The 13,970-nt window shown below is 41.9% G+C and overlaps 1 protein-coding gene across 1 annotated transcript in view; it reads left to right on the top strand.

Annotated features, from left to right (window-relative positions):
* Positions 1 to 13,970, top strand: part of PTPN12 (protein tyrosine phosphatase, non-receptor type 12) — a 40,673-nt gene that overhangs the window by 19,450 nt on the left and 7,253 nt on the right. The window contains exons 10-11 of the mRNA XM_009083640.1: positions 3,364 to 3,449; positions 12,160 to 13,115. Coding sequence (XP_009081888.1) covers positions 3,364 to 3,449; positions 12,160 to 13,115 — 1,042 coding nt within the window. The remainder of the gene's footprint in view (positions 1 to 3,363; positions 3,450 to 12,159; positions 13,116 to 13,970) is intronic.

The following is a 13,970-nucleotide window of genomic DNA, read 5'->3' as shown; positions in this document are numbered from 1 at the left end:
GATGTGACTCAACAATGTGAACTTGCAGCCCAGAAAACCAGTTCTATCCTGGGCTGCATCACAAGCAGCATGACTATCAGGTCGAGGGAGGGGATTCTACCCCTCTGCTCTGGTGAGACCCAACCTGGAGCCACTGTGTCCAGCTCTGGGGCCCCCAGCATAAGAAGGAGGTGGATCTGTTAGAGTCAGTCCAGAGGAGGGCACAAAGATGAGCAGAAGGATGAACATGTCTCCTATGAAGACAAAGCGAGTTGGGGCTGCTCAGCTGGAGAAGAGAAGGCTCTGGGGAGACCTTTATGTGGCCTTGCAGTACCTAAAGGGGCTTATAAGAATGATGTGGACAGATTTTAGCAGGGCCTGTTGCAGTAGGGCAGAGGGTAATGGTTTTAAACTAAAGAGGGTACATTCAGGCTAGATGGAAGGAAGAAATGTTTCATGATGGGAGTGATGCAACTCTGGAATGAGTTGCCCAGAAAGGCTGTAGATGCCCCATCTCCACATTCAGGGTCAGGTTGGACAGGGCTCTGAGCAGCTTCATCTCGTTGAAGATGTCCCTGCTAGCTGTGTGTGGGGTTTGGACTAGATCACCTTTAAAGGTCACTTCCAACACAAACCATTCCATGATTCTGTGAAAACCAGCCAACCTGCATTGACTGCAGTGGCAGCTTCAGTTGTGTTGATTTAAATGTGAGTGGCTTTTATCTGCTAATTGAATCTTACTCAAAAAAAACCCTTTCTAGTTACAGCTAGTGGTCAGCAGGACAATGAACTCCCTGTGCAATTTCTCTGAAAGGCCTAACACGATCCATTTATTAGGGAACAATAGGGTATTTCTGCTGGAGTACTTCTGGAATATTGTATTCACCAGCAAGTTAATGGGGGAGGTTAGTGAAGAAAAGTAATAAAGATCAAAAGATTTAATTTTGTTCTTCACAGGTAAAGCTTCACTTAGTACACTGAGGAATGGAATTTGATAATAGGCTCTTCACAGAAGAAAAAAAAAAAAGAGAAACATGTAACTAATGAATCTCAGCTTAAGTGAGATTAGTTAGCTGTTGAGATAACTTAGTTACAGTTTATCTTCCAAAGCAGAAAGTGCTTACTGCATTCAAATGCAACTAGCACATTTGAAACAGCAACTAGCACATTTGAACACCTATTCCAGCGTTTCATCACTCTCATCATAAAGCATTTCTTCCTTCCATCTAGCCTAAATGCACCCTCTTGTAGCTTAAAACCATTACCCTCTGTCCTGTTGCAACAGGCCCTGCTAAAACTGAAGGCCAGTCTCTGTCACTGGTCTGAGCACACAGGCTGGCAGATAGCAGACCTTATTGCATGAACCTTGTACTGTGCTTTGAAAGACATTACAAAGATTTGAGATGTTTGTTCTGTTTTAAAATTGCTTTTCAAAAGGATATTCCTGCAAGAAAAGCCTTCAGGTAAAATAAGCATTAAGGTCAAGGTAACACTAAAGTCTTCCTTGGTTTCGTTGGGTCTTTGGCTGTGGCACATGTATGGAAATGCTGTGTCAGCTTTAGAATCATAGAATCAACCTGGTTGGAAAAGACCTTCAAGATCATCAGGTCCAGCCCTAACCATGGTTACTAGCCCATGGCACTAAGTGCCACATCCAGTCTCAGCTTGAAAACCTCCAGGGATGGTGAATCCACCACCTCCCTGGGCAGCACATTCCAATGCCTGAGCACTCTCTCTGGAAAAAATCTCTTCCTAATATCCAACCTAAACCTCCCCTGCATCTTCTGCTTTTTTTGTATGCATAGATGTTTTTACACATTTTTACACTGAGTGGCTGGGCTGTAGTTAAACAGTGTTCACAGCTGCTCTTGGGGTGCTGTGCTTTAGTCTCTGGCAAAAACAGTGCTGATTGTTTTTTTGCAACTCATTTTGCAGCTATTGCTGTGCAATGTTTTTTGCACAGTCAACGTTGCCTCTGTTTTTCAGTCTGCCCTCCCAGTGAGGAGGACACAGCCAGGCAGTTGACCCAAATGAACCAAGGAGATATTCCCTAACACTATATAGCATCATGCTCAGCAACAAAGATGGACAAGAGGGGTTTAGTGTGGTTAGTCTGGCTCAGGAACAGGCTGGGCACAGACCTCCCTGGGGGAGGTTCTGAGTGATTGCTTTTGCATTGCCTGTTTGTATTCTTTTTCTCTTCTCCCACTTCTTGCCTACTGAACTATTTTGTCTTGATCCATGAGTTTTCTTGCTGTTCCTCTCCCCCTCCAAGGGTGGAGTGGAGAAATAGGCATATGAATGGCTTTGTGGGGCTTAGCTGCCTACCAGGGTTAACCTACAACAGTATTTTATATGTATAAATGTATAAATGTGTATGGATACATATACTTTATATAGAGCATCACCCCTATGGAGACAGGCTGAGGAATTTGGGGCTATTCAGTCTGGAGAAGGTTGTGTGGAGACCTCATAGCACCTTCCAGGATCTGAAGGGGCTGCAAGGAAGTTGCAGAGGGACTCTGTGTTAGGAGCTGCAGGGACAGGACAAGGGGCAACAAATTGAAGGAGGGGAAATTTAGGTTAGATATTAGGAAAAAGGTTTTTCCTGTGAGGGTGGTGAGACACTGGCACAGGTTGCCCAGGGACATGGTGGCTGCCCCAACCCTGGCAGTGTTCACAGCCAGGTTGGATGAGCCTTGAGCAACCTGCTGTGGTGGGAGGTGTCCCTGCCCATGAGAGGGGGTTGGGACTAGATGATCTGTAAGGTTCATTCCAACCCCTAAAATTCTAGGATTATGTATATATGAGAGGGATATCTCTTATATTTATAGTCCTCCTAAAGTGAAATCTTCATGCTTAGCTGAGTAAATTAAGCTTCATTGTACACAAATGGGAGATGACTTGAAAGTGTTTTAGTTCAATGCATTAAATCTTATCCACTTGTCACTTTACAGTAGCTGAAACTCTGAGTTTATTACTACACTGTAGATGAGTCTTATCTTCAGTGGGGTGATTGTGCAAGTGAAAATAATTAGGCTGGCTGAAAAATGAATGCTTTCAATATGACTAATTCGAAGGGTGTAAGAGAGCTTGCTTACTACTAGCCTCAAGATTAGCTTTGAGAGTTTTCTCTAGTGAATTGTTCTGTTAGAACTAGAACAAATTCTGTAGTCAGAAAAAAACTGAAGTTGGATGCACAAGATATAAAAGAATTTTATGTGTTTAAAGTTTTGGAACTGATCTCTGTATGACAGCCAAAAATAGGTCATATTGTTATACATTATTTTCAAGCATCATTATGGATCTTTGGACCTTACAGGTTAAGTATTGTGTGGATCAGCTTTGTAGCCATGAATAAAAAAGTATTTTTCTTTTCACCAGGATGAAAATAATACAGAGAATGCTGTCACTTCTTCAGATGCTGAGAAACAGGATTCTCCTCCACCAAAGCCTCCACGGACCCGCAGGTACTTAACTGTGTTAATATGCTATTCTAAGCTGAAGGATTGACATGTTTCATGAAGAAGTAGAATAAAGCTACTGATGCTGTAAAGACTTGATACAGTCTTTTTCTATTTATAAATAGAAATATACATAATACAAATAGAAGTCTTGTAACTGAGCCTAAATATAAGCTTCAATACCTCTGTAAAGTCTCTGTCATTGCAACATTGGTATATTCCACTGTGAGTAGATAGGCATGCACCTTTACTACTCAGATGTGTCAGATATACTTGTGCTCTAATTCTGCTAGGTGATAGTAGCAAAACATACTTAACGTGGGCTCAAATAATGACTGAACCCTCATTTTTGGAGACAAAACCATAATGAAACTTACCCATTTGTTCCAGAAAATTTCAGACAAGTGCTGCTTTTGACTAGAGTGTGCCAACAAAATGCTGTTCCTATTGAGAAGTAAAATTGGTCTCACCAATCCTTTCATTCAACAGAGGAAAAAAGAAAATCCTCTCTAGCTCTTAAAATACACAGGCTTAACTTTAAGGAAGCCAAAAATAAATCTAAACCAACAGATTCAGCATCCTAAAATGGGTACCTGAGTGTTAAGAAGCAACTCTCCTGAGCTTAGTGTCCAGGTGCCCTAGGTAGTTTGTGGGAGGCTTGGGACCTTTGGCAGGTGATCTTGCCTGGGTTCCATTGCCTGTAGTTAAATAGGTATAAGGGAACTTGGGTTTTCTAAAGTTGTAGCATGACACAAGAAACCACAACCAGTTAATACTCTTGCATAGCATTTAGTCATAAGGAAAGTTTTATTGCTTTAAAATAAAGAGAGGGAGATGGAAATGAGTTTGGGCTTCTTGCAAACAAATGATATGGTTTTTGCTCTGTAGGTAATAGATTTTTACCTTATGCAGATTGATGGTAAGATGGTTGTGTTCAATTATATAGTTAAGATGATGACAGAGGTGTCTGTAACCTATGTTCATGATGAGTTCCAAGCTCTTCTTGAAACTTGTCACTGAACTTAGAAATATGATTTCTGTCCAATAGGTAATTTCCTTGTTAGTGTTCCTTGAAATAATCTTAGCTGTACCTTGGTTTTTATCAGGTTTATATGTTCATGTGATAATAATACATGCATAATTCATGTTTTGGCACACATCTGTTCTGTCTTATCTGCATTGCATTGTTCTTTACTTGCTGCATTAAGATAAAATCTTTTAATCTCTCTTAAAAACCCTGGTCTTTTTTTGGGCCTGTTTCCATAAATTCATATTTTTCCATCTGCCAGCACTGGCAGGCAGATTGCTTCCTTAGAGGTAAATAAATGGAAGCTTTTAGCAAAGCTATTGTGTCTCTAAAAGGGAGATTATTTCTGAAAAACAATTAATTACACCCCTCATGGAAGACACTTCTGAGGAAAGACTTCACTTGCCATTAGTCACATCTGCTCAGAATACCCACTAATGAGCATGTTTTTTTCTTGATGTGCGAGGTCATTTTACAAATCTGCAGCCTGATTCAGTGAGCACATAGAGCCAGGTTTTGTGTATTGTGGATGTTCTGGCATAGGTTAACATCCTTTTCCTGGGGAGGATGGGAGAGCAGGATCCATGAAAGACTCTGATTTAATCCCCGTATGGAGAAGGAAACGTTTCTAGGTTGCCAGCCAAGTGTGTACTCCAGTGGTACGTGCACTGTCTCTGAAGGAGTTCCCAGCAAGTTGCTAAAGCTCCTGTTTTTTTAAAGAAATAAGGCTTTTTAATTCTTTATATTACGTCTTGTAGTTGGCTCTAGAATGTGTAATTATAAAGCAACTTGCATTTTTTTAAGGGAAGGTTTAACAGTGGCTATGTTTTCTGAAGCAAAAAGGGCTACAGTGACTAATAGTACACAGTCATGTGGACCAGTCTGGTTTCAGGTGAACCTGTGGGAGAGGATCCTGACCAAGCAGGAGGGAAGTTGGTTTGTATCTCTTGACCTCAAGGCGCTTGTCTGCCATATTTCTACCAGACCAGGCCATATTTGCTTATTGTGCCTGTTAGTTGTTTTCTGACAGCCCCAAGACTGTTTGCTGGGTGAGATGGTGACATCTCTTCTACAGCTCTTTATATTGACATGGGTCTATGTTTACTAGTGAATCAAAGGGTACAATGGTTTCATTGAACAGGAATTACTGAAGAACTTAATGAATTATGACTGGTATTGTGGGCCTAGACCCTTGCCATGTCTAGTTTAGTGCTAATTTGCTTCTTTAGCTAATTGAAATGCTTAATGGTAGGTCTGTACCAGATAAGGACCACTCAGTACATGGTAGCCACCTTCAGAGAACAGTTCTTTCTCACCTGTCTCTTATCTTGTTGGTGACATTATCGTAGGACAGGTCACCTCTGTATTATCTTTAACCCTGTAGATCTCTTCCTCTTAAGGCATAGCTGGTGTCAAGTTAACTCTCATGCCTGTGCTAAGTAAGGATGAGTTATCACTGAAGACTTTTACCATGTAGGATAGGAAGCTTACTCAGAGAGGGATAATTAATCCTTTTAGTACTTCTATTGGCCTGGGCATGTCTTGGGGAAGGAGAGCTATAAACTATAGCTTCTAATCACACTTTCCTAGGCTGCTTTTATATCTATCTCTTCTTGGAAGTTACAAGTCTCTTTTGGCTGTTGATATTAAATCAATATTAAGTCGGTGTTTTATTTACTTAACTTAGCATGAAGCACCTAGCTGTGCTTGTTTTACAGAGGGTTTGGAATTGTATTGCATTCCAACCTTTTTACCCCCTTGTAATGCCTTAATGTAATTGATGTTTGCTGCACAACATGTGAGCATAGTCATTTATCTTAATGTCTCTCTCCATTTGATGTCAACATAAAAAAAATTCTGATATTATGCCTTGATGATGGCAGAGGTAAACAAGAACAACTCATGAGTGCACACATCAGCACCTCATGCTCGAAATTGCTTGGCTTTGCAGTTGATGATCACTTCTTGTGAAAGTCACCTTGAATTGTGTTAAATTTCTTTGGAGGACTTGAGGGGATGGAAAGTCTCCTGTCTTAGACATGTTAAGGCAGGAAGAGAGGGCATAGTAAGGTTTGACTTTAGATATCAGCCTGTAAAGAACCAAAGGTTTAAATTCACTGTTTAGGACTGTACTTGATTTTACATGACCCTAAAATTGGAGCTTTTGCTTCATATCTGAAAGCAGTGATTGATGCTTCAGAATTCAGGGGGAGCATCTTAATACCTTAAAGTAGTAGTCCTTGAAATACTTCACAGGATCAGTTAGGCTGGAAGGGACCACAGTGGGTCATCTGGTCCAACCTCCCTACTCCACATGGGTCAGGATTGTGTCCAGACTGTTCTTGAACACCTCCAATGACTGAGAATCCGTGACCTTTCTGGTCTATTTGTGTGTTTTAGTTCTCAAGTATTTGGAAGATGGTGTGGTTTATTTTCATCAGGCTTGGTTATAAAATTCTTTTCAACTTCAAATGCAATGTGAAATAAAAGCAGAAACTTGGACATAAACTCACAAAAAAGAAAGGATGAAGTAACAGCTTTTCTGTATGCAGTGTAATGAATGAACGTGCCACTGTCTGAACAGGTGAAATGCTGCAGCAGTTTAGCTTCAGATTATGTTCCTAGAGGGAATGGCCTTGAGCTGAGACAGGGGAGAGTCAGATTAGATGTCAGGAAAAATGTTTTCCCTGTTAGGGTGTTCAGGCACTGGAATAGGTTGCCCAGGGAGGTGGTGGAGTCACCATCCCTGGAGGTGTTTAAGGGGCATCTGGATCTGACACTGGAGGATATGGGTTAGGGTTTAGGAGTACCAGCAGTGACAGGTTAATGGTTGGACTGGATGATCTTAGAGATCTCCTCCAAGCTTGATGGTTCTGTGATTCTATGTTTGGAGTTCAGTCTAATGACAGTAAATACATTTCCAGGGTTATGTGTAATTCTGTTGCATTTCAAGCCCTGCAAACCCTCTCTTTGTATCTTCTGCAAAGCTGAGACAAAACACATTGATTGGTGTCCCTTCCTAGCTGTCTCTGATTCGTGTGCCACAATTAAAAAAACCCAAAAACCCTCAGCAAGTAAATTGTACAAGTTAAATTCTCCAATTGGCTATTTTTATTCATTCATTATACTTTTTTATACCACTTCTCTGTAGTACAGTTTGCGACAGCTTCATGCACTGAACAGCTTTTCCCTCACATGGATGGCAGTGATTTAATGCTGACGTAGAGTAATGTGGTTGTCTGGCTTCAGCCTGCTTATGTTGAGTTTAATTTTCCTATTTTAATTATGAGGGAGGATGTAGAGCTTGGTATCTATTTTTGGTTGATCATAGCAGCTGCATTCCATGACCTTGGCATCACTCTCTTGTATTTGAAACACCCTACAGTATGCTGCATAGAATAACCATGGATTACTTAAGGCTTTTTTTTTTTCCTTTTGAACACTGGCCAAGTTTCATTTAAATCTGAACCCATGGTGCCCAGTTTTAATAATGTAGCTCTTTTCCATTAGGGCTAGAATGGCTGAGAGCTTAAAACATTCTGAAAACTTGTAATGGATTGCAGAAAAAGCAAAAATAGTGTTGCCATCACTTCATTTTCATTTTGGCTTTTTTCTTGTGTGCATTTTTGGTGGAAAGCTGTGGGAGGGTTGTTTATTTTTTTGGCAAATTATAGTAGTTTACAAGTGTGTTTAATTGTTCTTATGACAGAGAATTTTACTAAGTTATTGTTGCCTAAGTTGTGGCTTACCTGATGCCTGAGAAACCATCACCATCACCTTTGGCACTAGGGCACTGCATCAGCTGCTCAGGCTGTGTGGCAATAAAAGGGGATGAAATTCTGTCTGGATCACCCAGGGAAATTCTATAGTGGTGGATGAGGAAGTGCAGAGGCAGTGACATTCCAAGATCACAGAATAATCAGAGTTGGAAGGGACCCTTGAGGACCATCTAGTCCAACTCCTGGCCCTGCACAGGACATCCCTGACAATCACACCCTGTGCCTGAGAGCATTGGCCAAACACCTCTGGAGCTCTGTCAGCCTTGGGGCTGTGACACTGCCCTGGGAGCTGTTCCAGTGCCCAAACGCCTTCTGGGGGAAGAACTATTTGCTAATCTCCAGCCTAACCCTCCCCTGACACAGCTTCAGCCCATTCCCTCAGGTCCTGTGCCTGGTTGTCAGAGACAAGAGGTCAGTGCTGCCCCTGCACTTCCCATCCTGAGGAAGTTGTATACTGTATAATCTGTAGCAGTTGTATATGAAGAGACATTTCGAGGCTGAGTCATGAAAAAGCTTTCAAATTTTTTATCACATAGTGTGATTTTACAAATGTAGGTGTGAAATGCTTTTGCAATATCTAAAAGCAATGCAGGGTTTATTTAAAGGTCTAATACAGGAAAACTTACTTCTCCTTCTTGATTGGTCTGGCTTGCTTTGATTCACTGAGTCTTTTCTGTCTCAGTGTCCTCTTTCATGAACATTTTATTAGTTTCCTGGTATTTTGAATCAAGCTGGGTTTACTGTCTCCTATTGTTTGTAACTGTATTAGTAGTTCTTCAGATAGTTTTCTGCCTCTGGGAGGAGAAGTGACTATAAAGTGCAGCTGAGAGGACTAGAGGGAATGGTCATAAGCTGAGCCAGGGGAGAGTCAGATGAGATGTTAGGAAAAATGTTTTCCCTGTTAGGGTGTTCAGGCACTGGAATAGGTTGCCCAGGGAGGTGGTGGAGGCACCATCCCTGGAGGTGTTTAAGGGGCATCTGGATCTGACACTGGAGGACCTGGTTTAGGGTTTAGGGGTTCCAGCAGTGACAGGTTCATGGTTGGGCTCAATGATCTCAGAGGTCTCCTCCAACCTTGATGATTCTGATTCTATAACATGCCCAAAGAAAGCATTATATGCAGCAGTCTAAAATGCCCAAGGTTGTCTACCAAGAGTTTTAGAAAAAGCAGAGACCTGTTGAACGTATACATACCCTGGTATTTTAACAGAAATATTATTTGCAATGCAGAATATGTGAAATAAGAATATTATGACTGTGAATGTCAGTGAAATGGAACAGTTGTTACCTATTTTCATCTATTTCCTTTTTTTTTTTAAGAGAAAAATTACATTAGAAGTCTATCTGGGCATCTCAATTTCTGAGGATGGATATCCTTCAATGTTAACAAGGCAAAGAACGATTTCGGTGAACAATTTGTTGTTTGATCACTGTAAGCTCTCATTTAAGAGTGAAGGGATGACATTTACCTTCAGATGTAATGGGGAACACGGTGGCAGTTGTGCTGAGCCGTGTATGAGGAAGCTGTTTAATCAGCTTTTGTGTTGCTGACTTGGGCAGCATTTTCTGTATCATCATTTCCATGGACACCTGTAAGGGAGTTCTTTATGTTCACATGGGGCTCTGTTTACTAGTGAATCCAAGGGTACAGTGGTTTCATTGAACAGGAACTGTTGAAGAGCTTCATGAATTTTGACTGGTATTGTGGGCCTAGGACCTTGTCATATCTAGTTTAGTGCTAATTTGCTTCTTTAGCTAATTGTAAGGCTTAATGGTAAGTCTGTACCAGATAAGAAATTAGTTTTGCTGATTGCATGTCTAACTCTGGGTCAGGAAAATGAGGTCAATAAGGGAAAAACATTATTTTCAGTAGGAGGATTTAGTGGAGATTACTCATGGGCATCACTGCTGGTAAAGAGGGCATGTAAACATGTGCACTCACTCCCTCTCCACCTCCCCCTCCCCCACTTGAAACAGAGGAGAGAAGTCCAAGAGGAGAGAATTCTCCTGCCCTTGGTGTGTATTGAATTGGAGTAAAACTTACACCCCCTCCCTTCCCTGTCTTAGCTTTACTAATTCAAGCAAACAGCTTGTTCTCAAGCTTGTTCATTTTCAACAATGTCTAGAGGCAAGAATTGCCTGATTACTTCAGTTAAATTGATTTGTGCTTTCCATTTCTCCTGTTCTGATGTAAAGAAAACCAGCAATATGCAAGCACAGAGAGGAGGGGAAGAGGAGGAATTTGAGGTCCAACTCTTTGTGACAGGAGTCAGGCAGAGAATGAAGGATGTCACCCAGGAGAGCTACAAGATGATCTGGGATTTTCCAGATACAAGGATGCAGTAACTTTTAGAAGATAATTTGGAAGCTGGGAAGCTTGCAGTACTTCAGGAGGTTGGGATTTGCATGAACCAAACAGAATGCAAAGGGTTCTCTTTAGTATGGAATCCCTTGTATAAGGATTTTAGTTCTTCAGCCCATACAGCTGTAGGTTGGTTCCAGTAAAGCCACAAGGATGAAACACAGTAGCCTGTCCCAAGTGATCTATGCTTTTAGTTCTGGAGAGTCAAGTGTGAGGCAGTCCCCTGGGGGGTTTTGGGTTTGGTTTTTTTATATAAGTCATGATAATCTCAAGAATTTGCACTGGCTGAGCCCTTTTAAGGCCTGGTTTGGGAGTAGAAGAGTGAGCAGTATTCCTTTGATTTTTGTTGGGATGTGACACACAGACAAGCAATGTGAGCCACTCTGATGCCTTTCTCTTGTAGACAGGCAGGAATTCTGGTGCATTTGTGTGGCTCTTCTTGTACTGGGGGGCCCAGAGCTGGATGTAATGCTCATGGTGGGGTCTCATGAGAGCAGAGGAGCAGAATCACCTCCCTCTACCTGCTGGCCACACTGCTTTGGGTGCAGCCCAGGATACCATTGGCTTTCTGGGCTGCAAGTGCATGTTGCCAAGTCATGTCCAGCCTCTTATCCACCAGCATCCCCAAGTCCTTCTCAGCTGCTCTCAATCCCTTTATCCCCCAGGCTGTACTGGCACCAAGGAGTGCCCCAATCCAGGTATAGCACCTTGTATCTCCCCTTGTACCTCATGAGGTTCCCATGGTCTCACTTCTGAGCTTGTCCAGGTCCTTCTGGATTTTCAAAGGCTCTGAATGAAAACCAGAAAAATGCCTAATTCCTGTTTGTAGTAGTCAACTAGTCTGCATCTAATCAGAAAGTAAAATGACCATATGCTTGAAGAGCTTCTCCTCTTAAGTAGCTTGAGATGAACTGCAGTTATAAGTGCTGTGGTCTCACTAATGTGCACTGTAATTTGGATCATATATTCTACTGTGAATGGTTTTTACACTGTATGCACTTCATGTCAGCTACATTTGGTCTGCATCACTAGCCTTACAACCATGCAGAGAGTATTAAATAGACAGATACAAAACCAAAATCCTTCTGGGCATGTGCAGAGAAATAAAAGTGAAGGAAGATATTCAGGGTTGTAAGGATTTATTTTATTTTAAACAAATTTTTCTTGGCTGTATTGAAAATTGAATTCCATATGTCAAGTTGCTCTGAGCCACTTCAGAAGGAAAAAAAGCAGTGAAATGCTGCCACAAGAGGGCCTGTCTCACTGAAAAAACGCTTCTGGGAAAGGATGTGAGCAATCTTTGAACTATCAGTGAGGATTAGCTGTAGTCTGAATGCATGTCTTTGTGGTGCTCTGAAAGACGTTTGGAGTGTGTTGACTTAGCTCTTGCCTACTCCATTGGTCATGTTCTGTCACCCTTGTCTGTGTGCAGTGGAATGTGCAGTTCCATATTGGTATGAAAGCATTACTGCTGCAGAGAGAGGTGGATAGAAGTTTAAACTCCTGTCAAAATACAGAAAACTTAGCTGTGCTTTTGTTGTTTTGCAGTTGCCTTGTAGAAGGAGATGCGAAAGAAGAAATCTTGCAGCCTCCAGAGCCTCTGCCAGTACCACCAATCTTAACACCATCTCCCCCATCAGCTTATCCAACAGTCACTACAGTGTGGCAGGACAATGATAGATACCATCCAAAGCCAGTTTTGCACATGGTTTCATCAGAGCATTCAACAGACCTCAACGAGAACTACAATAAGTCACCAGACCATTCAGGGAAGAACGAACCCAGTGAACGTGCCGAGAAAAGGCTGGAGCGCAACTTAAGTTTTGAGATCAAGAAGGTTCCTCTTCAGGAGGGACCACGAAGCTTTGATGGGAACTCCCTGTTGAACAGGGGACATGCAATTAAAATTAAGCCTGTGTCATCCTGTGTAATCGATAAGAGCTTTAAGGCACAGGAACAGATTTCAGGGGATTCATTTGTAGATGCTTCTCCAAACTCATGTATGGAGTACAGCGTGCCACAGTCTAACACAGCCTTAATACCTTCCCCAGAAAGTCTGCAGGTTTCTGATACTCCCCCCAGACCAGATCGTCTGCCTCTGACAGAAAAGGGACATGCCACGTGGTCGCTACATGGGCCTGAAAATGCACTGCGTACGTCAGCGTCCGGAGACGTGTGTTCAGACACCTTGTGTCACGGTGTGAAAACTCTGTCTCTGGCACCAAACACCATAGCTGAACATCCTTTCAGTGATCATGTTGCTCATACTCCTGTTTCAGTTCGAGCTCCCCTTTGTTTTACTAATCCTCTTCACTCAGATGACTCTGACACGGACGAGATGACCTTTGACGGAGCCATGAGCAAAAGTGCATCTAACGTGTCGACCGCAAGTGCCACAGTCTCTGCTGCCACTAACCCTGAGAACATTTCTGCCAGAAAAGTATTGCCAATGTCAATTGCTAGGCAAGACTTAGCAGCTGTAACATGTTCTGAAGATGGCAAAGGTAGGTTTCATTGACCTTCAGAAGTGCTACTCTCTAACCTAGCTGCATCTGTGGAATTCCTTTATTGTGCAATTTTCTGGGTGTAAATTTAAACAGTGGCAGCTTCAGAGAGGGCACCACTCTTCCTCCTGCCAGCTTTCAGTTTGCATGTGAGCTCTTTCTGTTATAAGGTACTACAGATTGATTAGCTGCTTCAAAAGCTTTATTGTGAGCATTTATTTAATGCTTTATTTATTATGCATTTGTAATGGTAGGTTTCTGTGTTAGGGGTTGGTGCATTTTTTTATTTCCACTCCCAGTTTCATGCATGTGTCTATAATAATGAGGGTTTGACTAGTCAAAGTATTTTCAACAGGCTTGTCCAAATACAGAACAAATTCCTTCTTACTGGTTGATGTGCTATTCCTAAAAATGTAGGTGTAACCTCCTTCGCTGTATTGGTCTTTGAAGTTGCTCATGATTTGACTCCTGCATTTTAATAGCCTTGTAAATATTTAGCTGTGCTTTCTTCTTTTTCTGTACACGGCTGGGGGAGACAAGCTCATCCTGCTGTTCATCTAGAAATCCAAGTTAGGTTTTATTAGTGCTTTGAGAATTATTTAGTGGCTTTTAATCTTTAACTATTTTTTTTCTTTTGTGAAAGGGAAATGTGAAAGTTACAACATCATTTATCAAAGGCAAAAGGGCCCCCAAACATGCAGATGCAGATTTCAGTCAGGCTGGCACACTTAGATCAGATGGAGGACAGAGCTGGGAAGAACAGATTAGGCCTGTGCAAAGTCCTAGTGAGGCTGTGGAGCTGAAAGAACAACTTTCTGGATTCAGCTCAGACTCTTGTGCTTGGAGGTGCTTACA

This window comes from Acanthisitta chloris, unplaced genomic scaffold (genome assembly GCF_000695815.1).
Source record: "Acanthisitta chloris isolate BGI_N310 unplaced genomic scaffold, ASM69581v1 scaffold18171, whole genome shotgun sequence".
NCBI classification, from domain to species: Eukaryota; Metazoa; Chordata; class Aves; order Passeriformes; family Acanthisittidae; genus Acanthisitta; species Acanthisitta chloris.
Note: the sequence above shows the minus strand (reverse complement) of the source record. Positions and strands in the feature narration are given on the sequence as shown.